At 40.6% G+C, this 24,583-nt stretch overlaps 1 protein-coding gene and 1 pseudogene across 11 annotated transcripts in view; one reads left to right on the top strand and one right to left on the bottom strand.

Moving 5' to 3' along the window:
• Macf1 (microtubule-actin crosslinking factor 1) overlaps positions 1-24,583 on the top strand; it is a 338,170-nt gene that overhangs the window by 233,245 nt on the left and 80,342 nt on the right. For 9 of the 11 annotated variants that reach the window (NM_001199137.1, NM_001199136.1, XM_030253097.1 and 6 more), the window contains 11 exons: positions 1,529-1,737; positions 2,208-2,525; positions 4,434-4,600; positions 6,300-6,456; positions 9,606-9,723; positions 12,893-12,955; positions 13,767-14,008; positions 14,988-15,117; positions 15,892-16,091; positions 19,363-19,858; positions 21,089-22,560. In NM_001199137.1, coding sequence (NP_001186066.1) covers positions 1,529-1,737; positions 2,208-2,525; positions 4,434-4,600; positions 6,300-6,456; positions 9,606-9,723; positions 12,893-12,955; positions 13,767-14,008; positions 14,988-15,117; positions 15,892-16,091; positions 19,363-19,858; positions 21,089-22,560 — 3,572 coding nt within the window. The remainder of the gene's footprint in view (positions 1-1,528; positions 1,738-2,207; positions 2,526-4,433; positions 4,601-6,299; positions 6,457-9,605; positions 9,724-12,892; positions 12,956-13,766; positions 14,009-14,987; positions 15,118-15,891; positions 16,092-19,362; positions 19,859-21,088; positions 22,561-24,583) is intronic. The other 2 variants (XM_011240417.2, XM_017319920.2) reach the window with 1 other exon arrangement.
• Gm12924 lies at positions 18,320-18,941 on the bottom strand (annotated as a pseudogene).

Raw genomic sequence — 24,583 nt, 5'->3', positions numbered from 1 at the left:
GATGTCATGAAATAGCTCACTTTCCAGTGAATTCTGTTACTACACTTTCCATGGCTTTCACTCTATGGCTTTAACCCTTTCAGTACCTGCTGTCATTGAACTCTGTTTCTTTCACTTTATAAGGAAACTTGCTATTCCCGAGTTTTACTGCCTTTGATATTTCTCCTGTTTCTTAACTGACATTTATTTCATTGTATTCTCCATGAATGATGAAATCCTATTTATCTTTCAAGATTTCATCAGTGGTACATCAGAGGCTTTAGTCAGTACATTATGTATTTGAAAATTACTAAAGTTCTCAGCTTGAAAAGTGCTAAGTATGTGAGCTAGCTATGTTACTAACATGATATAGTCATTCTATAATATGTGTGTATCTTAAATATAATTTGCATACCAAAAAAAACTTATCAGATTTACTTACAACAGGTGGGTGGGAGAGGGAAGGAGACAGGCTGGAGAGCTTATGGCCTTTGTTAAATCCTAACTAGTAACCCTGTGTCTTAGTTACCTACCGTGATAAAAAACTATGACCAAGGCAACTTATAAAGGAAAATATTTAACTTTGGCCTGCTATTCTAGAAGGATAGAGTTGATGTTGGCAGAGCAAAGGCATGCTGCCAGGAACAGCTGAGAGTTCACATCTTGAACCACAAGCTAGATACACAGAGAGTACACTGGGCATGGGAGGAGACTTTGGAACCTTAAATAAAACCTACCTCAGTGGCATGCTTTCTCCAACAAGGCCACACCTCTTAATCCTGCCAAATGGGGACCAAGTATTTAAATGTTCATGATTTAAGAAGGAACATCTCATCAAATAACTACACACTGTCATTTAAAAGAAAGAAAGAAAGAAGAAAGATTTTGACTTTTCCTAGGATGTGCTTTTAGTAGTAATACAGCACTCAGGGCTTTTATACAGTTATGTTATGTTTTCCTCTGCCTATACTGATTTGCAACCTTAATTTTGTTAAGACCAGAGACTTTATCTTAATTATCTTTAGTCCTTGGCATGTTGCATAATTTCTGTTCTTATTAAATGCCAAATTACTAATTAATTGAATTTGGCTACTTTATTAATATAGTTCAAAAATATTCCATTTGTTTTGATGTTAATTATTTTTAATTAATATATACAATTTAAATACTACTTTCTGAGTATTTTGTTTGTTTGAGTTTTTGTTTTGTTTTTATTTGAGGCAGGGTCTCACTATGTAGCCCTGGCTTTCCTGGAACTCACTATATAGACCAGGGGACCTCATATTTACAGAGACCCCTTGCTTCTTAATCCCAGGTGCTTGAATTAAAAGTGTAGACTATTTTGACTGCTATCTGTCTGTCTGTATGTATGTATTGTGGGCTAGCCTTGAATTCACTATGTAGATCAGGCTGACCTCAAAGTTCATCTGCCTCAACCTTCTGAATTACCAGGATTACAGGCATATCCTACCATACTCATCTTTTTATTCTTAAACATATTTTATAAAAATAGCATCCTGTGTTTTTTCTCATGGCCTTGATTTTCCAGATTCCATATCCAGCCGCTTCCAGAACCTCTCTTGTAGCTTGGATGAGCGGTCTGCTTTGCTGCAGAAGGCAATTGCTCAGTCTCAGAGTGTTCAGGAAAGTATGGAGAGCCTGCTGCAGTCCATAAGGGAAGTTGAACAAAACCTAGAAAGGGATCAGGTGGCATCACTCTCATCAGGAGTCATCCAAGAAGCCTTGGCCAACAACATGGTAAGAGAACCTTACTCCTGAGAGTTACACTAGGAGATGAGTTTGCCATTTCTGTAGTAATATTACTCTGAGAAAGTAGCAGAAGAGAATAGTTTCTGTCCAAGAATCTTGTAATAAGGCTTGAAGATGATGACTGATCTATGTAGCCGTTCTGCTACTGGGGCTGAGAATGTAACTCAGTAATAGAATGCATGCTTATTAACATGGGAAGATCCTGAGTTCAATATTCAACACCATAAAAAAGAAAGAGAATTTTTCTTCCTAATTTCCAAACCCCTGTTGAATCCAAGGAAAAGTGTTGGGAGCAAATAATTTGGTGAAGTGAATAGAGAAATACAGGATGTACCATTCTTCAGGCTCAGTCACAGTCCTCCAATCTCCTTGAGCATGGAGTTATTACAAAGTTAGTAGATGGCTCAGATCTACTAGCATAAATAAGCCCCAACTGACAGACTTGCTCTTGATAACAGAAACTGAAGCAAGACATTGCTAGACAAAAGAGCAGCTTGGAAGCCACCCATGACATGGTCACTCGATTCATGGAGACAGCTGACAGCAACTCAGCCTCAGTGCTGCAGGGCAAACTGGCAGAGCTGAGCCAGCGCTTCCAACAGCTCCAGCTCCAGCAGCAAGAAAAGGAGAGCAACCTAAAGAAGCTCCTGCCCCAGGCTGAGATGTTTGAGCAGCTCTCCAACAAGCTGCAGCAGTTCATGGAAAACAAAAGCCGACTGCTGGCCTCTGGGAACCAGCCAGATCAAGATATTGCACATTTTTCCCAGCAGATCCAGGTGAGGATACATGCCTGTCATCTTAGCAGAATAAAAGGTAGGGCAAGACGAAAATTAGTATTTACTGAGCACATACAATGTTGGGAATGCTGGAACCTCTACCTGCATTATCTTAGAACTATGACCCCCAGCTTGTAACAACAATGTGGATTTCTTCTTCACTTCTGGTATATAAGGTTAATCTGGGATGAACAGGTCCATTCCACTCAGTGTAGCCACGTACAGGCTGATAGCGACTTCACCCTGACATGTGTGCTGATGTTTTCTTCTGTAAGAGGGGGGAATGTATGGCATAGCCATTTACATTTCATTAGTCAAAGCCAGGTTTAAATACCCATACTCAACTTTGAAAGATGTTGAGAAATAGTCTTAAAATATACCTAGAAGGGGAAGAGCTGGTAGGTGAAAAGCATTGTCAGCTACCACTAATGAAAAGCAAGGAGGACAATTCTGGGTCATAGTATTATGTATGTACTTAGCTTGAGTAGGAGTGGCCAGTTTGAATTCCAGAATGTCTAGATAGCCCACATTCCCATCTGTAGTACCTCACATACATTCCTCCATCATTGCCATATACATCTCATTCATAGGAAAGAGGTTGTAAGTGGAGGGGTGGTCAGAGGAGAGCTAGTGTGAGTCTTCTCTTTCCACCGTGTGGCCCCAGGGAGGCAAACACAGGTTATCAGGTTTTTAAACTTTTTCTGTTGCTGTGATAAGATACCATAACAAAGACAACTTATAGAATGAAGAGTTTGTTGTGTCCTGTGTGAGGTTTCAGGGGGATGAGGGCCTGTTGTGCGGGGACGGATGGCAGCAAGCAGTAGGCATGACGACTAGAACAAATAGCAGAGCTTCCATCCTCAATCACAAGCATGATGCAGAGACAGAGCTGGACGCGGGGTGAGGCCGTAAGCTCTCACCGGGGACCCTCAATGATGTGTCTCCTCCTCATACCTCCTAAACCAACCCAAGCCAAGTGTCACCACGTGTTCAGATGCCTGAGCTACAGGGAACATGGCTGGGGAGGAAGTCCCTCTGCCGGCTGGCCCTTTCACCAGCACTACTCACAGTTCTTTTTTCTGTTTTCTAAGTAGGATGTTACTGTTTTGTTTTGGTTACTAAATGCTTTTGTTTGTTTTGAGTAATTTTAGACTTTGTAGTAAAGTAGGAATGGCCCAACATATCACAGCATAGTCTTTCCTAGATTTACCAGTTCCTAATAATTTTATCTCTTTATAAAAATAGCAGAGACAGCTTAATTATGAGCAATATTCATTATTCTTTGTGACATGTGAAAGTTTCACCAAATTCAGTCAATAGGACCCCCTTTAAGCTGTGTTCCTTTTGACAAATCTCTCTCAATATAGGAATGCCTTCTTCCCATACTGAAATCAGTTTCTTGTTTGTTTTTGCCTTTTTCTCCACAAATCCCTGTTTGGTAGGGAAGGACTGTTAGAAACTGCATTTTGGACACTAGGTAAGGTAAATAAGCTGCTGGGATGTCACCATCCTGCCACAGATGTAAGGGTTAGGAAACTGTGCTGCTCTTGCTACCACAGCACACGTTCAATAGAATGGAAGTTTTATTGTTTGTTTTATATATAAAGCTGAGCACAGGTTTGCTTCTGCAATCCCAGTGCTCCTGTGGGGCTATGGGAGGCAGAGACAAGAGGATCCTTGCAAGTTCATGGGCCGGATAGCCTGACATGTGCAGGAAGGAACAACAAAGAGTCTAAGCAAGGACCTACAATAGAGGTTGTTCTATAACCTCCACACACAAGAACCCACGCACATACACTACCACCATCACTACCACACCATGTACACACATGTGCACAGAAAGGTTAAAAGAATAAAATGATGGGTCAGATCATTTAGTATGTTGCTTTTGATATGTTTAATAAACAGGAGCTCACTTTGGCAATGGAAGACCAGAAGGAGAACCTAGATACTCTGGAGCACCTGGTTACTACACTGGGCTCCTGTGGCTTTGCCCTGGACCTATCTCAGCATCAAGACAAGATACAGAACCTTAAGAAGGATTTTACAGAGCTGCAGAAGACAGTTCAAGAAAGGTGAGTGCTCAGCTGCATTGGTCATTGAAAAAGAACTGTTCCTGGCTCTCTGTAGAGTGAGACACTTTCTAGACTTCCTTACCATAAAAAGCAATGTCAGAACTTTGCTACCGACCCATGGGTCAAAGACTGCTTCTTTAGGTAGTTACCTAATGTGGTGATGTCTACTGCTTTCTATTACTAACTGATTCATCTCAGTATCGGGCCTGAGTGACCAAAAGCCCAGGTTACCTGAAGCAAACAGAACAAATTTGGGATTATAAGTAAGATTATAGCTGAATTTAAAATAAAGACAAAATCTAGAGACTTCCAAGGTATGATTATGAGTTATATTTGTGGGCTAGAGAGATGACTCAGCAGTTAAGAGCACTTTCAGAAGACTTATGTTTGGTTGCTAGAACCCACACTGTAATTTCAGGGGATCCAGTGCTCTCTTTGGCCTCCTAGGTCACATGGTGCACAGATAGACAAACAGGCACACACATGTACACATGAATATCTTTTGGATAACATTTAAGAGAAATGTCTGGATTCTTTTAGCACAAATACAATAATGTATGACAAATGCTTGCAGATTATAGTTTACTATTGAAAACTCATTATTTTCCATTAGAAGCCACACATGGGTTTAAGACCATGGATAAGACTTCTTTTCTTGGTTTAGAAGCAATTGTAATATTGATTTAACAGGCAGCCACCTTGATGGCTAGAGGAAAACTGCTGGTCAAACCAATACTTAGAACCATGTGTTATGGCACACACTTGCAATCCCAGCACTCAGAGTAGGAGCAGAAGGTACATTAAAACACTCAAAGCCAGACATGGCTGCATATGGAACAAGTGAGTTTGAAGCCAGCATAGGCTAGAAGAGACCCTGTCTCAAAAGTAAATGAAAACTTAGCAGTGGATTGAGTAGCTTGGCTGAGGACAGTGGCCTTGGGGGCTTTGTTTCTCTCTTCCTCACTGTTGAAAACTACGTGAAGAACCAGGATCTCTGGATTAGTCCTTGAAAGATATAATGATTCCTTGATTTATTTTCTTTATGAGCATGTGTAGCTCATGGCCAATCATCTAACTTTTTTCAGCATTCAATTCAGCACTCAAGTCAGGTGAGTGTGTGTGTGTGTGTGTGTTTGTAGCTATATGAGTTTATATGAAACACATACATATGTATGTACATACGTACATACAGGAGCCCCCAGAGGCCAGAGGAAGACTCCTGAAATGAGAATCATATGATTGTGAGCCACCATATAAATCCTGGAAACCAAACCCAGGTCTTCTGCTAAAGCAGTAAGTGCTGTGAACCGTTGGCCCATCTCTCAGACCCTCGAGTTCAACTCGGAGTGTTGGAAGAGTCAAATACCGAAAATATAACAGAGCTGGGTTGGAGATCCAAAGCCAACATTCTTTCCATTGTCTCATAGTATCTAAATAGCAGGCTTCCTTTCGTTTTCTCATTTTCGCTTTAGCCTAGAGTAAGATTAAAGACTTCTTTCCCTAAAAATGTCCAAAGAAGGGCAATGATTCTTGAGTTTGATGCTTTTCTACATTGTGTATAAAGCCAGACTTACTATGGAAAGGAAGGGCCCTGTTAGGAATTTAGTGCCTAGAGTCCCAGGATTAACCTACTTTTTAGTTCAAGTCCATTTTACAAATCTCCTCTGATGAGTAAATAATAAAAAATCTTTGTTCACAGAGAGAAAGATGCATCCACTTGCCAGGAGCAGTTGGATGAATTCCGGAAACTGATTAGAACCTTCCAGAAATGGCTGAAAGAAACTGAAGGGAATGTTCCTCCTGCAAAGACTTTCGTGAGTGCTAAGGAATTAGAAAAGCAGATTGAACACTTGAAGGTAGGTAAACAATAGGGTCCCCAGCAAACTGGCTAGACAGTGGTTTGAAAGTTTATACAAACTGAACTCCAGATGTGATAGGGGGTGGCATAATAAATTCAGTTTATCTGTCCACATCAGAATTCCTTTCTTGGTGTGGTTCCATATGCCCTACCCAGAACTGAACATAGTAACATCTCCTGTTTCAAACCCAAAGTCGGGCATGGTGGTACATACCTAAAGACATTAGGAGAAATACTTAGGAGAAATTTGTGCCTCAGCTGAGCATTAAGATTGAGCCAGCCTAGGCTACTTGAAACATAGTTTCCAAAAAACCAGCACAGGCTATTCTTAGATGCCTGTCATGATGTGTAAGAAATTTAAAATACTTCATAAAGCCGGGCAGAGGTAGTGCATGCCTTTAATCCCAGCACTTGGGAGGCAGAGGCAGGCGGATTTCTAAGTTCAAGTCCAGCCTGGTCTACAGAGTGAGTTCCAGGACAGGCAAGGCTACACAGAGAAACCCTGTCTTGGGAAAAAAATCATAAAAAGGATTGGTTAACTCTATTTCTTGAGAAGCTTACATTTTCATCTCAGGGCTGAGAATCATTATTACTCATGCTTGAGAATTAGACAGCTGCACATGAGCAACTGACCAGACATGGAGTCAGGAAGCTGTGGGGGTGGGGAACTAGAATTCTGGCTCGTCGGGAGAAGCACAGGCTTGAAAACTAGCTTAGTGACTGTCATTTCCCTCGCAAAGAAGCAGGCTGGAGCTAGAGCAGATGAAAGAGAGGAATTTGGTTACTTTCACAAAATGGACTCTAAGAGAATTTGAAATTCTCTTAAAATGAAGTTCCCCACAAATGAAAGAAACCTAATACACTCTACTAATTCCACATGTTAAGTTCTCAGGTCCAAGCAGCTTAGTAGTTGTTGTTCACATGATGTCCAACAAATGTCACTTGTATTCCTCTGAAAATTTTTAAATATTCTGTTTTAAGTCTGAAATCGTAAACAATTAAGGGTGATTAATGACTGATTTGACAAGCAGTGCCTGCCTGCCTGTCAGTTTGAAGCGTGGTGCATGTGAGCTTGCTAGACACTGATGACTCTTTGTCTTGCTCTGCTGCTGCTCTGTAGGGTGGAGGTAAAATCAAGATAAGGCAGCTCTCGGTCGTCTCGCAGAGCAAGGCACTAAAAGCTCAGACACCCCTGCTCTGGAATGATTAGTGCCCGACTTCTCTGGCAGACTGTCATATCCTGGGGACTTGGCGTTGCCTGGTCCTTTGTTCTTAACCTTTCTTTGGTTGCTTGAGCTCTGTCTATAATCCAACATAAGGTTCCCTTAGTAACTATACAATGTAGTCTCGATGTCTATACATTTCAGATAACTGATTTCTCTTTTATTTTCTGATTATTTTCTCTCCTTTTTCTTTTTTTATTTTTTTTTATTTCAACCACCATGGTGGTTTATTCTGGAAATTTCTATGTATTACATAGGTATTAATACCCTTCTTGCCCCACTCCCTTCAAATCCAAATAATTAAAAAAAACTAAGGACATCATGCACAAAAACCTCTTACCTATTTTCTCTAAAGCCCTAAAGCATGTCACTTCCTGTGGGAAGCCTGTGAAGGCCTTGTGCTCACTAGACTTCCATCCCTCCCTGGGGAAAAATGGCCAAGGCTCCTTCCTGCTTCCTCTCAGAGATTCATTGCCCAATCATTACGCATTATCATCCCCACTTGACACCTTCTCAGCACTTGACTGTTGGATGCATTTTTCATTTGGCAACAATTCAATATGGCTTTGCGTGGGATGTGTAGTGTCAGTATTTTATTTTCTGATTATTTTCTCTCCTTTTTCATACTGTGAACTGCTGCTTTAACTCAGTGTTTCCCTCTCTCCTTGTCTCCTCTTGTGCTCCCAGAGTTCATTAACTATTGCTACTTCTGTAATAACACTTATTATATGATAATGCAGTTGATAAGTCAAACTCTTGAAGCTTTGTCATAAAATCAGGCATGGAGACTCATGGAGTACTCAGGAGGCTAAGGCAGAAACTTAAAGAAGATAAATGAACAGATAAATAAGGCAAAAGCCCCTAAAAAATAAAAGTAAAGTTAAGTGTTGTAAACCTGTTCGTTCCACTCTATCTCCTTAGTAGGGGTGCCTAGCCAACAATACATGCTAATAAGTAAATGTCAACAAATGACACAGAAGGTTCTGAAAAATTCTACAGTATCCTTTCTGCATTTATTTTCTTTTTTTTCTTTTGAGGATTTATTTATTTATTTATTTATTTATTATATCTGAGTACACTGTTGCTGTCTTTAGACACTCCAGAAGAGGGAGATCTCATTATGGATGGTTGTGAGCCACCATGTGGTTGCTGGGATTTAAACTCAGGACCTTCGGAAGAGCAGTCAGTGCTCTTAACTGATGAGCCATCTCTCCAGCCCCCTTTTTGCATTTCTTGGCTGACTAAACCATTGTCTTGTAATGGCTGACTATATGAACACTGTCTGTCTGTCTGTCTGTCTGTCTATCTATCTATCTGTCTGTCTCTTCCCTTCCTCCCTTCCTCCCTCCCTCCCTCTCCCTCCCTCCCTCTCCCTCCCTCCCTCCCTCCCTCTCCCTCCCTCCCTCTCCCTCCCTCCCTCCCTCCCTCTCCCTCCCTCCCTCCCTCCCTTCCTTCATTCCTTCCTTTTATGAGACTTCTATAAGTCTTAATGTGTAGCTCTGGCTGGTCCAGGAATCACTATGTAGACCAGTCTGTCTACAGAACTCACGGAGTACCTCCTGTCTCTGCCTTCAAAGCATTATGATTAAAGGCATATGCCACTATATCCAGGATAGGCATAGTTTCTTGTCAAAATGGTGAGAGGGTTGCTGCAGAGATGGTTCAGGAGTTAAGAGCTTTAGTTGTTCTTCAGGTGACCGGGGTTTGGTTTTTAGCACCTACTGTCTGTAACTCCAGTCCCAGGGGATCCAATCTCTTCTTCTGACCTCCGCAGGCATCTGGCATGCACATGTAACATGTATATACATGCATGCAAAACACTCATGCGCATAAAATAAAATGGTGGGAGCTACGTTTCTAACAGTTGTCCCTGCTGATGAGGAAGGCCCAGATGACTCATTTACCAATCTGGTTCTTTTACTAGGATCTTATATCTGACTGGGAAAGTAAAGGAGCCCTGCTGGGAGAAATCAACGCCAAGGGCACTGCCTTAGAAAGTCTCATCATGGACATCACAGCTCCTGATTCCCAAGCCAAAACAGGTGAGTATAGGCTCTGAAAAATATAATAAATGCATTTACCGCTCTGCTTGTGGCCTTTGGAGATGTTCCTTTGTTTAATTAAAATTAAAAAGTTGAATATGAGAAGAAAGAAGATCCACAAAGCCATATTCTCTTTCATTCTGGTCTGTTTCTTACTGTGCTGAACAATGCTGCTCCATTTTGAAAAATTCTTCTTGTAAGTAAGTGAATTAACGGGCCTACTTAGGGCTAACAATGAATGTATAACTACATTTTTTATCTTAGGGAATCTTTCTATTTTGAGCATGTAAATGATACAGGTATGATACCATTTTTAGCCGTGGGTGGGTGTAAGTGTCTAGGGAGAACCTAGGTATTTGTGAGTCTGTTGGTACATCAAAGGCTGGCATACTTCTTCAAAGGGAACATAAATGTTGTGCTCAGTTGCATGAATAATCTTTGGCCATAACCAAATCTTTTAAACAAAATCAGCATGGATTCGTGGTTCTTTATGTATTGTTAGTTGGAATCTTATGTTTATTTTTATTTATTATTTATATTTATTACCAGACTAAGTATACTCCGATAGAAATTTAAATACTTAAGGAAAAGTTTATTTACAATCTCTCTCTCTCTCTCTCAAGAACTTCTTTTCTTTAGTACTTTAAAGTTGATTTTATTTATTTATTTGTTGACAGGTTTCGAGTTTTTGTTTGTGTATATGTATGTATTGGTTTTTTATTTGTGTGATTCATTGATTAATTTTCAAGACAGAGTTTCTCTGCTGTCCTGGAACTTACTTTATAGGCCAGTCTGGCCTCAAATTCACAAAGATGTACCTACCTCTGCCTCCCAAGTGCTGGAATCAAAGGTGTGCATCATACCACACAACATAGCACCTCCTTGTGACCTGTGTATTCGCACAAAGGCCAGAACATACACAGATACATGCTATACATTCACACAGGAAATTAATAAATCTTTAAAAAATAAAATCTTGGCTGAATATTAGATATTGTGGATGTAGAAATCTTAAACATTTATCAGAGTGATGATTGTTTCAATTGTATATTCATCAATCCTGAGAATACCATTTCATGTTAATATGTAGCACTAAATGAGAGAGAGTATATTTATGACCATTTCAGAAACTGACAAAAATTTTGTCCTAATCCTAAATTGAAATTCACTGAATGAGCTGGGCAGTAGTGACAAACATCTGGGATGGGGTAGGGATGGGCAAAAGTAGGATCTCTGGGTTTGTGGCAAGCTTAGACCAAAGAGCCAGTACTAGGGCAGCCAGGGCTACAGAGAAACCTGTCTGGGAGAAAAACAAAAGAAGAAATTCATTGAATGATTTTTTTTTTTTTTTGAGACAAAGCCTCACCATGTAGCTCTGGAACTCACCATGTAGAACATACTGGCCTTGAACCCCCAGAGATCCTCCTGTCCTGCCCTTGCCCTTGCCTATAGTGCATGTGCTACCACACCCAGCTAATTGAATAATTTTTGTTTAAGAAACTTAAATCAGCCTGATCATAGTGTCACACATCTTTAATCCCAGCAAAGACAGGTGGATTTCTGAGTTCAAAGCCATCCTCGTCTACAGAGCAAGTTCTAAGACAGCTAGGGTTATACAGAGAAACGGCAATATCAATAAACTGGCCACAGTGGCCCATGTCTATAATCCAGACCTTTTTTTGGGATCTGGAGGTAGAAGCAGGAGGATCAGAAGGTAAAAGTCATCTTTTGCTACATAGTGAATTTACTTAGTGTACGTGAGTCTTGTCACGGGGTTGGAAGAGGGGAGAGAAGAGGAGAGAGAGAGAGAGAGAGAGAGAGAGAGAGAGAGAGAAAGAGAGAGATTCAAATCAAGAATTCAAAAACCTGGATGGAGAGATGGTTTAGTGGTTAAAAGCATTTAGGGCTCTTTCAGAGGACCAAGACTATATTTATAGTTCCAGGGGATATGACATCTTCTGGCTTATATACATACGATACACACATACATGCAGGCAAAACACCCATATACATAAAATTAAATTTTTAAAAAAGAATTTCAGGGGCTAGAAATGTGGCTCAGTGGTTAAGAGCACTGACTGTTCTTCCAGAGGTCCTGAGTTCAATTCCCAGCAACCACATGATGGCTCACAACCATCTGTAATAGGATCAGTGCCCTCTTCTGGTGTGTCTGAAGAGAGTGACAGTGTACTTACATACATAAATAAATAAGCCAACAGAAAAACAACCAAAAGAGCAATAGTGTACTCATGAATAAAAATCAAAAATAAATAAATAAAGATATATTTCAAACAGTTAAAATCTAACATTCAGGGCAACAACATGACTCAGCAGGTGAAGGCACTTGCTGTTAACTGTTATGATCTGAGTTCAATACCTGGGATACATATGGTTTAATGAGAGAAGCAACTCCAAGTTGTCTTCTGACTTACACACACACACACACACACACACACACACACACACACACACACACACACACAATGCCGAAATAAATGTGGTGCTAGAGAGTTGTGATTCTGTCCTTTCATCTCAGCATTATGTCATGAATATTCTCTGATGTTTATATAATCTTAGTAACTTCATACCCTGATTTATGTTTAACTTAGAAACTCCTCCAAGATGAAAGGAGTCACTTGGGAAGAATAGAGGTGAAACTTTGGCTATTCTTCACCAGGCACCCAAAGGCAAACTTTTAGAATGCTTATGAGCTGTGTTTTCAGTGCTTATATCTGTTTTCTGTTGAGCATGTACAGCCAAAAGAACAACATAAGAAGGGCTTTTTAGTAGGCAACCTTTTATGCTTATTGTGCTTCATGTTCACTGTTTTTACAATGACAGACTCTGATATTAAAGGTAATGTTTTAATAATTCTTGCTTCACAAAAATCAGGAAAGGTTTCAAGAAATCCAACTGAAGATTTAAGATGAATTGCTATTTCTATAGAAAGAGTTACTAATCATTACTACAGAGGAACTGAAACATAAGTTACACTTTGTTGCCTGACAGCTAAAGTGACCTGTCTCTTTCCATGAGTATGTTGTCTTGTGCTGTGCTAACTTTCTGATACCCAAGCTTAAGATGAGAGCCAGAGAAGAAAAATGCTGTGCCTATATGTATTCCTAACTCGTTGGTCTTGCCCTGTTTGTCTCCCTGTCCTTCTGCTCAGGTTCCATACTACCCCCTGTAGGAAGCTCTGTAGGCAGTGTAAACGGATACCACACCTGCAAAGGTGAGAACCGCATTTCAACAGTGCCTTCTTGTTGGCTGTGTTGAGACGATGTTCATGTTTGCTATGTATGTGTTTCAATATGTGTGAAATAACAGCTGCCAGAGGGACATGAGGGTAAAAATCTGGAGAGGAGCAACTGTGGTATCTCCATGTTAGCTGGCTATAGGCTAAACAGGTCGGCATCCTAGAACTGAAGATCCCAAGCAAGCATACTGGGTCACCAGATTAGGTCAATAAGGAAAGACCTGCAAGAAAGTGCATGTGGGTCTATGAGTTAAAAGAAGCCATTCTAAAGCCAGATGTGGTGTTCTTGGTCTATAAGTCCAACATGTAGAAGGTAGAGGCAGGAAGATTGGAAGTTCAGGCTTTGGCTGGCCTTTGCTATATCAGATTATCTCAAAACAAACAAAAATCTAGTCTAGCAGTAATCTTTCTCTATCTCCTGGCTGAAATAGTCTCCAAATTATTTCTCAGAAATTTAAAAGAGAGGGGCTAGAAGAATATTCCAAGTTGATTAATCCCAACAGTATGAAGTAAGTTGACATCTTACTTCACCTCCTCACTTTTGTTAATGTCACATTTACTTAGCATTTTATGGCATTCATCTGTGTATAAAATGCCAAAGCCAGAAAACAGATTAGTGTTATGTTTTGTTTTTTACTTTGTTTATTTAAACAGGAACTTTCGAGGAAGGTAATCAGTAGTTGACTAGAAGAGTTAGGAGGGATGCTTGATCCTGACAGATCATTTAGGAGTAAAAAATGAAGGGAAGAAGGACTATCAATCTCATTGTTTTTTCCCATGATACTAGATCTTACAGAGATTCAGTGTGACATGTTTGATGTAAATTCGAAGTATGAGAAACTGTGGGAAGTGCTGCGAGAACGACAGGAAAGCCTTCAGACTGTCTTCAGCAGAATGGAGGAGGTTCAAAAGGAGGCGAGCTCTGTATTACAGTGGTTAGAATCAAAAGAAGAAGTCCTGAAAGCCATGGATGCCACTTTGTCTCCAACCAAGACAGAAACAGTAAAAGCCCAAGCAGAATCTAACAAGGTACTGTGTTTCCATTGTGAGCTGCACCTGAACAGGAGGGGAGGAGGTCCCTGCAGGGGCTCCTGCCCCAGTCTGGGGTCTAAGCCTGAATGGAGTCTATTCTCGACTGGAATTGGTGGTATGTTTGCCCTCCAAAATTTTAACATACCTCATTCCAGTCTCCGTGACAATTCTTGTTACTTATAAAATAAGAAATGGTTATGATTCAGATTTGGGGGAGGGGGCATGTTTTCAAAAAGAGGCTAGCTCCCTCCTTTCCCACATTATTAGCTCATTGAGAATTGAGTCTTATTTTCCACGTGATACAACTAGATAGCTAAGCTTTTCTTGTCCAGGCATTTTTGCAACTCTTAGGGGAACCTAAAAATTGTGGATAGGTATTTATTCTTGAGTTGGAAATGTATGGTGCAGGAGAGAAGCCTTAACAGTTAAGAGCACTTGATGTTCATGCAGAAGACCAAGGTTCAGTTACCCATGCCATCTAGAATACTGGCTCCATGGGATCCAACGCCCTCAGAAGGCTTCCTCCAGCACCAGGCACTCATGTGGTGCACACAAAAACAGCAGACACTCATAAAAATTTTAGTGTTAAAAGTTAAATGTAGACTAGATAAATTGTCAGAAAATATAAGAACATAGAAATTTTCTTCTCTGAAATTTTCATCAAATTTTTTAATGTCCCAGTTGATCATGGCATGTCAGCTCTCCAACTTCCAAAATGCTGCCATCATCTTATCTTGGCTCTTCTGATTAGTAAGAGGTGATGGTCTCTACTCAGTTGGGATTCACTGATGTGCTGTACTCAAAAGAGCTCAGATCCCACCATTTTCATTTTAAAGTCAATTCTAAAGCAAAGAACTTAAATGCATTAAGTTTGTGGAACAAGCCGTGGAGCATCTGAGATCTCCTGCTCAGTCAGTCTCACAAACTTCTACCACATACAGCTGTGACATGGCATGCATGTTGTACTTTCCCCTAGGCTTTTCTGGCTGAATTGGAACAGAATTCCCCTAAAATTCAGAAAGTAAAGGAAGCCCTGGCTGGATTACTGAAGACCTATCCCAACTCACAAGAAGCAGAAAACTGGAAGAAAATGCAAGAGGACCTCAGTAAGTCATCACAGAGATGTTTTATTCTTAAAAGATCCAGTTTCAGGGCCAGAAAGATGGCTCAGCAGTTAAGATCACTGGCTGCTATCCAAGAGAACCTGAGTTCTAATTCCCAGCACCCACATGGTGGCTCACAACTGTCTGTATCTACAGTTCTAGGGTATAAGACACACATGCAGGCAAAACAGCAATGCACATACAATTAAAATACATAAATTAGGTTTTTTTAAAAAATCTTATCTCCAAAGCAAATTGGAAATGTTAGTACACCCTAAAAAGCTGGAATTATTTTCAATTAACTTTTTTAAGGAAGCAAAAGGCCTGTCTGTCTAGGACCAGATAATGACCTGAACAGGGGAGATTTTAGAAATTCAAGTCAAGAGCAATCTGGCTTTCTAGGACAAGTCAAACTGATAGTCTACTCTGATCAGAAGCTAACGGAGTATTGGGGATAAAAATGAAAGTGGGAAGTAATGACCCATTCCTTGAATCCCAGCACTCAGGAGGGAGTAGTGGGTGGATCTCTGTGAGTGCAAGGCAAAAGGGGTGTGGGGGAGGAGGGGAGCTTCCACAGTTTCATCACCTGCAGCTTCTTGTCACTACCAGTCTAATGAACATATAGAACTATTTGTATTACTTTAGTTTTTAAATGTTTTTAAGTTATTTTTAATTTTTAAAAATGTTAAATAATGGCTCATGTGTCGTTTCCTGTAGAATATAAGGAGTACAGCTTAGGGACCAAGCCAAATGCATTCTCTCATTTCCTCTCAACAGATTCCCGATGGGAAAAGGCCACCGAGGTTACTGTGGCTCGCCAAAAGCAGCTAGAGGAATCTGCAAGCCACCTGGCCTGCTTCCAGGCTGCAGAGTCCCAACTCCGCCCCTGGCTGATGGAGAAGGAGCTGATGATGGGAGTTCTTGGTCCCTTGTCTATTGACCCCAACATGTTGAATGCCCAGAAGCAGCAGGTCCAGGTGAGCAAAGTTGATTAATGCCTGAGCAAAGTAATCTGGGTTTCAATGCTACTCTCAGCATGTAGATTTGATTATTTCACTTTTCTCAGTTTAATAAGATTGTATTTGTGAGATTTTATCAAGATGTTCATCAAGTAATAAACAGAACAGAACTCTTAATAATATCATTAACAGGCAGTAAGCTCAATGAATTTAAAAATGGGGGACGTTTCCTGAGTAAATTAAATTCATACCTTACTTTTAATTCTCAGTAGTACGTGTGCACATTACTTAATATATTTGTATCTGTCTGCAGCTGATTAAGCAGAGAAGTCATTTCCTGTGCAAGCTTGCCTAGAGCCTTTGCTCTGCTCTGCCCCTTTCTCTATACCTGTTACTTGCTCCCTTCTGCCTTGTTCTCCAAGATCAGGTCTAAGAACAGTATTTGAAGGAGCTTTTTCTTTCAGCCTTACATGTGTCCTAATCTACCTACAAATACTGCTCTAATCCATTGTTTGTCCATGTTTGTTTGTTTAATTTTGTCTTATGTGTAAGGATGTTTTGGTACGTTCCTGTCTGTCCATATGTGTGCCTAGTGTCTGTGGAGTCCCTAAGAGGACATCAGATTCCCTGAAACTGTAGTTACAGGTTGTAAGCCACCATGTGGCTTCTGGGAAATGAACTCAGGACCTCTGGCAAAACAATCAGTGCTCTTAACCATTGAACCATCTCTCTAGACCCTTGGTTGTTTTGTTTGTTTGGTTGGTTGGTTTTTGTTTTTCTCTTAAAAATTACTGAGAATCTTAACCACTTCGGGCCCCCAAATTATTGAGAATCTTACAGAGCTGTCTTGTATTTATTTATTGATATTTACTGATATTCTATCAAGTCAGTAATTTTAATATATATTCATTATTTAATTTTTAAATAATGCTAAAACCACCACTTTAAGTACCAGATTCAATCTGTAATCATTGGGTAGATTCTGTAAAACCACAGCAGACGTCCATTAGGGAATAAGAACTTGTTTTGGGGGTGGAGAGATGGCTCAGTGGTTAAAAGCACTGACTGCTCTTTCAGAGGTCCTGAGTTCAATTCCCAGCAACCACATGGTGGCTCACAACCATCTGTAATGAGATCTGATGTGTCTGAAGAGAGCAATGGTGTACTTATATACAATAAATAAATAAATAAATAAATAAATAAATAAATAAGTAAATAAATCATTTTAAATTAAAGACATTAAAAAAAAAGAACTTATTTTGTTGAGACAGGGTCTCACTCTGTAGCATAGGTTGACCTTGAGTTTACTATGTTGCCCAAGCAGGCCTCAGGCTTGCAGGTAATCCTCCTCCTTAAGCTTCCTGAACGATAGACTGACTATAAGAATGTATTGCAATGTCATGCCCGAATATGAAAACAAGTACTTTAAAAGACAAAACCATCCTACTATTATGAAAATAGTGATTCCCTGGACTCTGAAAGGGCCTAGGCACTCTAACATATTTGTGAACCATCCTTTGAGAACTTCTCCATTCTCTGTGAAAATTTAATCTGTAGACTATGACCTGAGAACAGCCTCCCAATTGCTGACACAATTACATACAGTTTCCATACCTGTGTATATTCAAAAGCTCAGTGTCTCTTGGCGACCTGTTAAACAGTCTAAGCTTTTGTTCAGTGTTGTGTGTCAGGTCTTTTACAGTCTGGCCCTAGCATGTTTTGCCAGCTTCATTTATTAGGCACCTTTGCTAATCCTAGGCCCTCCATGAGGCACCCTTCACTAGTCCTGCTCCCTGCTCTGTTTGGAGTAGTCCTAGTCATTCTTTTTTAAGTGAAGCAGGGACATGTGTGCCACCACACACATGTGGAGGTCAGAGGACACCTTCAGAAGTTGGTTCTTGGGGGCTGGAGAGATGGCTCAGCAGTTAAAAGCACTGACTGCTCTTCCATAGGTCCTGAGTTCAGATCCCAGCAACCACATGGTGGCTCACAACCATCTGTAATGGGATCTGACACCCTCTTCTGGGGTGTCTGAAAACAGCTACAGTGTACTCACATGTAATAATAAATCTTTTTTTTAATTCATTTACATTTTATTTGGAAGTTAATATAAAGAAGCGCTTACACATAAACAAGAAAATGATTAAAGATGTTTAAAAACAAAGCAGTTCTACTTTGACTCTAAAGGTATACCTCCTAGTTAACTTTGTTTACAAATGTACCAGCAAGTGAAAAATATGCATGCTTCAATAGTCTGAAGATGGGAAAGTAGAAGAATACTTCAGAGTATGCTTCATGATGTCTTTTTTAAATACAGACATTTCTTTTCTCAGTTCACCATCTACATCAAAAAGCATATTGTAGTTGTTGGTCTCCAAGTTCATTAAACCCTCCATGGACTTCTCATGCATATCTTTAATTGCTTTCAGGGTCCGGCTCTGACTACATTTGGACAGTTTTAATGCTTGTTGTTCTTTTTGATAATTGTTCACTGATTTTCTTGTTCTTCATTGAATTTCTGGACATCCATATCCAACTTCTGAAATGTAATTATATACAAAATTTGTTGTTGATCTTCTTTCTCTCCCGTTTGTTCATTTTCCAAAGTTGTTCTAATTTCTGGTTGCTGCCTTTGAAAGAATCTTTGATATAAGTTTCCATGCATTTTCTCTTTATGTGAAGTGTCTTGTTAATGTCACCTTCAAATTATTACAGAATATTTTGTACTGGAGATCATGTATCTCCAACTATTTCTTCAGGATTTGCATTCCCATCATCATGTGCTACTGGATTCTGTTCTTCAATAAGGTCCAATTCTGAAGCATTCCCATCTTGCTGTTCATCACTTGACAAGTTCTAGTTTTCCATTGGTGTCACTAGAGAATATTCAAAACACTGCCTTTCCACTAAGAAACTTACATTTTCTCCATAGAGACTTCTCCCTACCATGCTTCCTCAAGACCTCGGCTTCCTGGCCACCCATAATAATAAATCTTATTTAAAAAAAAAAAAAAAAGAAGAAGAAGAAGTTGGTTCTTATTTCCGAAACCTCTTGGATTCCAATATGGAAGTCAAGTCATAGTCTTAGTGGCAAGCACCTTTACCTGCTGAGCCACCTCACTGGCCCATTCTTCCTTGTGACAACTGTGGTAGCTTTTCTATCTGGTCCCTAGAGTTTTCTGGCTTATTTTCAAAATGGGCTGGCACAGTCCAAACTCAGTTTTTGTTTTGACACTGCTTTTAGATCTGCTTTCTCTGTGTAAACATCTCTGTGTTATTTCTGTTCCAGTTTATGCTGAAGGAATTTGAAGCACGAAGGCAGCAGCATGAGCAGCTGAACGAGGCAGCTCAGGGCATCCTAACGGGTCCTGGAGATATGTCTCCATCTGCCAGCCAAGTACACAAAGATCTGCAAAGCATCAGTCAGAAGTGGGTTGAGCTCACTGACAAGCTCAACTCCCGTTCCAGCCAAATTGACCAAGCTATTGTTAAAAGTACCCAATACCAAGACCTGCTCCAGGACTTATCAGAAAAGGTGAAGGCCATTGGACAGCGACTGAGTGGCCAGTCAGCCATCAGCACCCAACCTGAAGCTGTAAAGCAACAGCTAGAGGAGACCAGTGAGATTCGGTCTGATTTGGGACAATTAGACAATGAGATTAAGGAGGCTCAGACGCTGTGCCAAGAACTCTCACTGCTCATTGGTGAGCAGTACCTCAAGGATGAGCTGAAGAAGCGTTTGGAGACAGTCGCCCTGCCGCTCCAAGGCTTAGAAGACCTTGCAGGTATCTAAAGTGAATAACAAAAGGAGTGGCTAGGCAGGCCAAGAATGTAGAATGACCCTTCCATAGTTTCTTGGGGCTAGCATAAGGTTCCACTTATCCTTTCTTCCAGTGACAATAAGAATGGAGTGGTTGTTACACAGTGAACATTGGGGTGTATGGAGCGTCACTGTGCTCACCACAGTGCTGGAGATAGACTAACACCGCATCAGCTAGCCTGCAGGCACTCACCTCTGGATGTACTGATGGGTGGCCTTATAGACGCTTTTAACCACAGCCCTTGTTTTCTCTATGTTGCCAATGCACATGCATAGCCAACCCCATGATTGCAAATGAGAGTGTATTTTGGGATTTTTAAGATTTTTTTAAAAATCTTTTATTATTTACTTACACATAATCTCTACAGAGGCCAAGAAGAGAGTATCTAATCCCCTGGGACAAGAATTGCAAGGACTTGTGAGCTGCCATGTTGGTGCTAGAAACCAAACATGGGTTGGTCTTCTCCAAGAGTACTCAGTGCTCCTAACTGCTCAGCCATCTCTCCATTTTTGTTTTTTCCGGGTTTTGGTTTGAGTTGGTTTGGTTTTTGGTTTTTCAAGATAGGGTTTTTCTGTGTAACTGCCCTGGTTTTCCTACAACTTGATTTGTTAATCAGGCTGGCCTTGAACTTGAACTCACGGAGATCAGCCTGCCTCTCCTGTAGTTCTGGGATTTAAGGCATGCACCATCATACCTCGCCCCTCCCCCCCCTTTAAACAAAAAAATTTGTAAGAAATTTGTTCCTCTTCTAGAAATGGTATGGTTTTCGGGTGTGTGTTTGTTTGGTCCATTTGATTTTTTAAAAATTTTTATTTCATATGCATTGATGTTTTGCCTGCATGTATATGAGAAGAAGGTGGAACTGGAACTCCCCTGGAACTGGAGTTGCTTGCCATGTGGTTGCTAGGAATTGAACCTGAGTCCTCTGGAAGAGCAGCCAGTGCTCTTAACCACTGAGCCATCTCTCCAGCCCCACTTTCAGTTTTATGACTTGTGTCAGATCATGTTGTGTGGTTGGTCAGAAGATTGAGTCAGATGCAATGTATATAGGAACCTGATTTTGTTCTTATTTTTATGGCAGATTCTCAATTATTATTTGTTTCTTATTCTTAAGATTAGACTATACATTGTTAGCAAACATTTTAAACCCCATGTTCAGGCTTGATTGATTTTAATTTCATTTTCTTATGTCAGCCGACCGCATGAACAGACTTCAGGCAGCTCTTGCCAGCACCCAGCAATTCCAGCAAATGTTTGATGAGCTGAGGACCTGGTTAGATGAGAAACAAAGCCAACAAGCAAAAAACTGCCCAATTTCTGCAAAATTGGAACGGCTCCAATGTCAGCTACAAGAGAATGAAGAGTTTCAAAAGAACCTTAATCAACACAGTGGTTCCTATGAGGTGATTGTGGCTGAGGGGGAGGCTCTGCTGCTTTCTGTGCCCCCTGGAGAAGAGAAAAAGACTTTACAAAACCAGTTGGTTGAACTCAGAAGCCACTGGGAAGATCTTAGTAAAAAAACTGCAAATCGACAGTCTAGGCTCAAGGACTGTATGCAGAAAGCTCAGAAGTATCAGGGGCATGTGGAGGACCTTGTGCCCTGGATAGACGAGTGCAAGTCCAAGATGTCTGAGCTACAGGTTACCCTGGATCCAGTGCAACTGGAGTCCAGCCTCTTAAGGTCCAAGGCTATGCTGAATGAGGCAGAGAAGCGCCGCTCCCTGCTGGAAATACTGAATAGTGCTGCTGACATTCTGATCAATTCTTCAGAAATAGATGAAGATGAGATCCGAGATGAGAAGGCTGGGCTCAACCAGAACATGGATGCCATAACTGAGGAGCTACAGGCCAAAACGAGCTCTCTAGAAGAAATGACTCAGAGGCTCAAGGAGTTCCAGGAAAGCTTCAAGAATATTGAAAAGAAAGTTGAAGGAGCCAAACACCAGCTTGAAATCTTTGATGCCCTGGGCTCTCAAGCCTGTAGTAACAAGAATCTGGAGAAGCTAAAGGCTCAGCAAGAAGTGCTGCAGGCCTTAGAACCTCAGGTAGACTACCTGAGGAACTTCACTCAGGGACTCGTAGAAGATGCTCCAGATGGATCGGATGCTTCCCCACTTGTACATCAAGCTGAGGTTGCACAGCAGGAGTTCTTAGAAGTGAAGCAAAGAGTGAGCAGTAGCTGCCTGACCATGGAAAACAAGCTAGAGGGGATTGGGCAGTTCCACTGTCGAGTCCGAGAAATGTTTTCTCAATTGGCTGACCTGGATGATGAGCTAGATGGCATGGGAGCCATTGGCAGAGACACGGATAGCCTCCAGTCACAAATTGAGGACGTACGGCTCTTCCTTAACAAAATCCAAGCCCTCAGATTTGACATAGAGGACTCTGAAGCAGAGTGTCGAAAAATGTTGGAGGAAGAGGGGACGTTAGACTTACTGGGTCTCAAGAGGGAGCTAGAAGCCCTTAATAAGCAGTGTGGTAAACTGACAGAGCGAGGGAAAGTTCGCCAGGAGCAGCTAGAGCTGACGTTGGGCCGAGTAGAGGACTTCTATAGGAAACTGAAAGCGCTCAATGATGCCGCCACAGCTGCAGAGGAAGGAGAAGCGCTTCAGTGGATTGTGGGAACTGAAGTGGATGTCATCAACCAGCAACTAGCAGATTTTAAAGTAAGTTTTGCCCTCCTTTTTTATTTCGTTTTTCTCTCTAATGCTTAATTTTTAGACATCAGTTGAGAGTCTGTCTTTTTCACTTGGTTTCTTATTCTTACTTCCATTACCAACAAAACATATTGTGTAGAAATCTAAGAGTCTCTTAGGTGTCTAAGAAAACAGTTTTGAACATTTTTCAATTGTGGTTTCCTTCTATCTTTACAGCCAATTAAGGATATGGAAGAAAGCCTTGTCTCTTAGTCTAAGAATCTCTTCATGATTTCTTGATTTAATAGACTTGGTAACTGCAGTTAAAGTGTTCATGGTCCTTTTTCTCAGGCTGAGCTGTGAGCCTTCTCCAGAAATGCTAGTTCTGTACACATTGCAGAGAAACCTTATTGATATATTATGAAACAGTGTAAGGTTTTCATGAATTATTAAGTGAAACATTGAATCAAAGAAATTTCTGATTTGCAAACAAGCAGGCTTTAACTCCTTAGACCCCTCAAGTACAAATTCCTTGCCTGTAGGAGTTTGGGAAGTCTTAATTGCAAACTGTTTAGTCCTTTATTATAGTTACATTTGTGGTACTGAGATTTCATGAATCTAAATCAAAACAATAGGAAGTGATCAAATAGCTAGGCCCCAAAGCATTGGTTTGCTGGTCGAGTGCTTATGTGTTGGGTCTTGACTCTCAGCTGTGAGCTTGTGCTCAAGAGTTCCTGAAGTTACAAATGCCCCAAATGCCTCACTCTGCTGGGATACCCTTCATGGCTCACAGAACGGATTTGGAAATAATATATGTTGTACTACATTCTATCACCAATGCTAATTATTTCTACAGACAACACTCCTTATCAGAATATACAGTGAGGGCATGGTAGCACACACTTATAATCTCACATCTTAGGCCACTGATGTAGGGTTGCAAGTTCTCATACAGCAATATAGTAAGACCTTATTTCAAAAAGGAGAAATGGGCTACTGGCACCAAAGCAGAGGCACACTGACTCTGGGAGGTTATAACATTCTAGACCAGACCCCAGTGTGACATTGGCAAAAGCCACATTTGGAGATAGTGTAATTTATAGCTACAAAAGATCATCATATTTGAGAGTCTTTGTAGTTAGAAAACATTCGGACCCATGACATTGGCAATATGCTTCATTGGCAATATGGCCTGTCCTTTGTTAGCTTATGTGTTTATGTTTCCTTTTCTGTTCAAAGATCCTTGCAAGCAGAAACTTGTATAAATATGCATCCATTTTTTTCCAGTTTACCGGGATCTGAGTTACTTAAAATTATCCATCTAACCAGATAAATGATTTTTATTTAGAAAACTGAAGTTTATCCCTATAGGCTTCAAAACACTTTTCTCTCAACAGATCCTAGTTTGTGAAGGAATTATTTTAAATTTTTTTACGTAGGTGTATATTGGGCCTCTCACTTGCTAGGCGAGTATTCTGCTGAGCTGTAACCCCAACCTGCCTCATTTTCTCAACAGTGTACTGTGCATACATTTTTCCTAAAGGGTGCAAGTTAACATTAGAAAAAAGATACTGTTCACTTACGGTGGTATTTTTGAGGATTCAAGAGACAGTTGGGGCTCTTTTATAGTAAGTGTTCCTGAATCACTGTAGTTTGAGTGCCTGTTAACGTGATTATTTGTGGAACCAATACTATAAAAAGCATCAATGAATCCAGACAAGGTTCTCTGCTTGGTAGAGTTACTCAGGTGCTGCAATGTCCACAAGTAGCCAGTCCCAAAGAGAGGAAGACCCAGACTTGATCAAGGTCTCTGGAAGGTTCCCCGAAAAGGTACTATTGATGTCTGTAGAGGATCTAGTCTAAGAACATCTAATCCAGTACAAGGTTGTTGAGTCCAAAAGGTGAGACAGGCAAGGAGAGTTACTCAGATTGATCACAGCAGTTGATGATGAATCATTCAACTGCAAGTTGATGTTTCTCAACTCAGATCCTCAGTGTCAAAGTTAGCCACATCAGTTGATAGCCTCAGCCTATAGGTCTCCAACCTCACCAA

This window comes from Mus musculus, chromosome 4 (assembly GCF_000001635.26).
Source record: "Mus musculus strain C57BL/6J chromosome 4, GRCm38.p6 C57BL/6J".
In the NCBI taxonomy this organism is placed as follows: domain Eukaryota; kingdom Metazoa; phylum Chordata; class Mammalia; order Rodentia; family Muridae; genus Mus; species Mus musculus.
The sequence above is the reverse complement of the archived record's forward strand: the minus strand, read 5'-3'. Positions and strand labels throughout refer to the sequence as shown.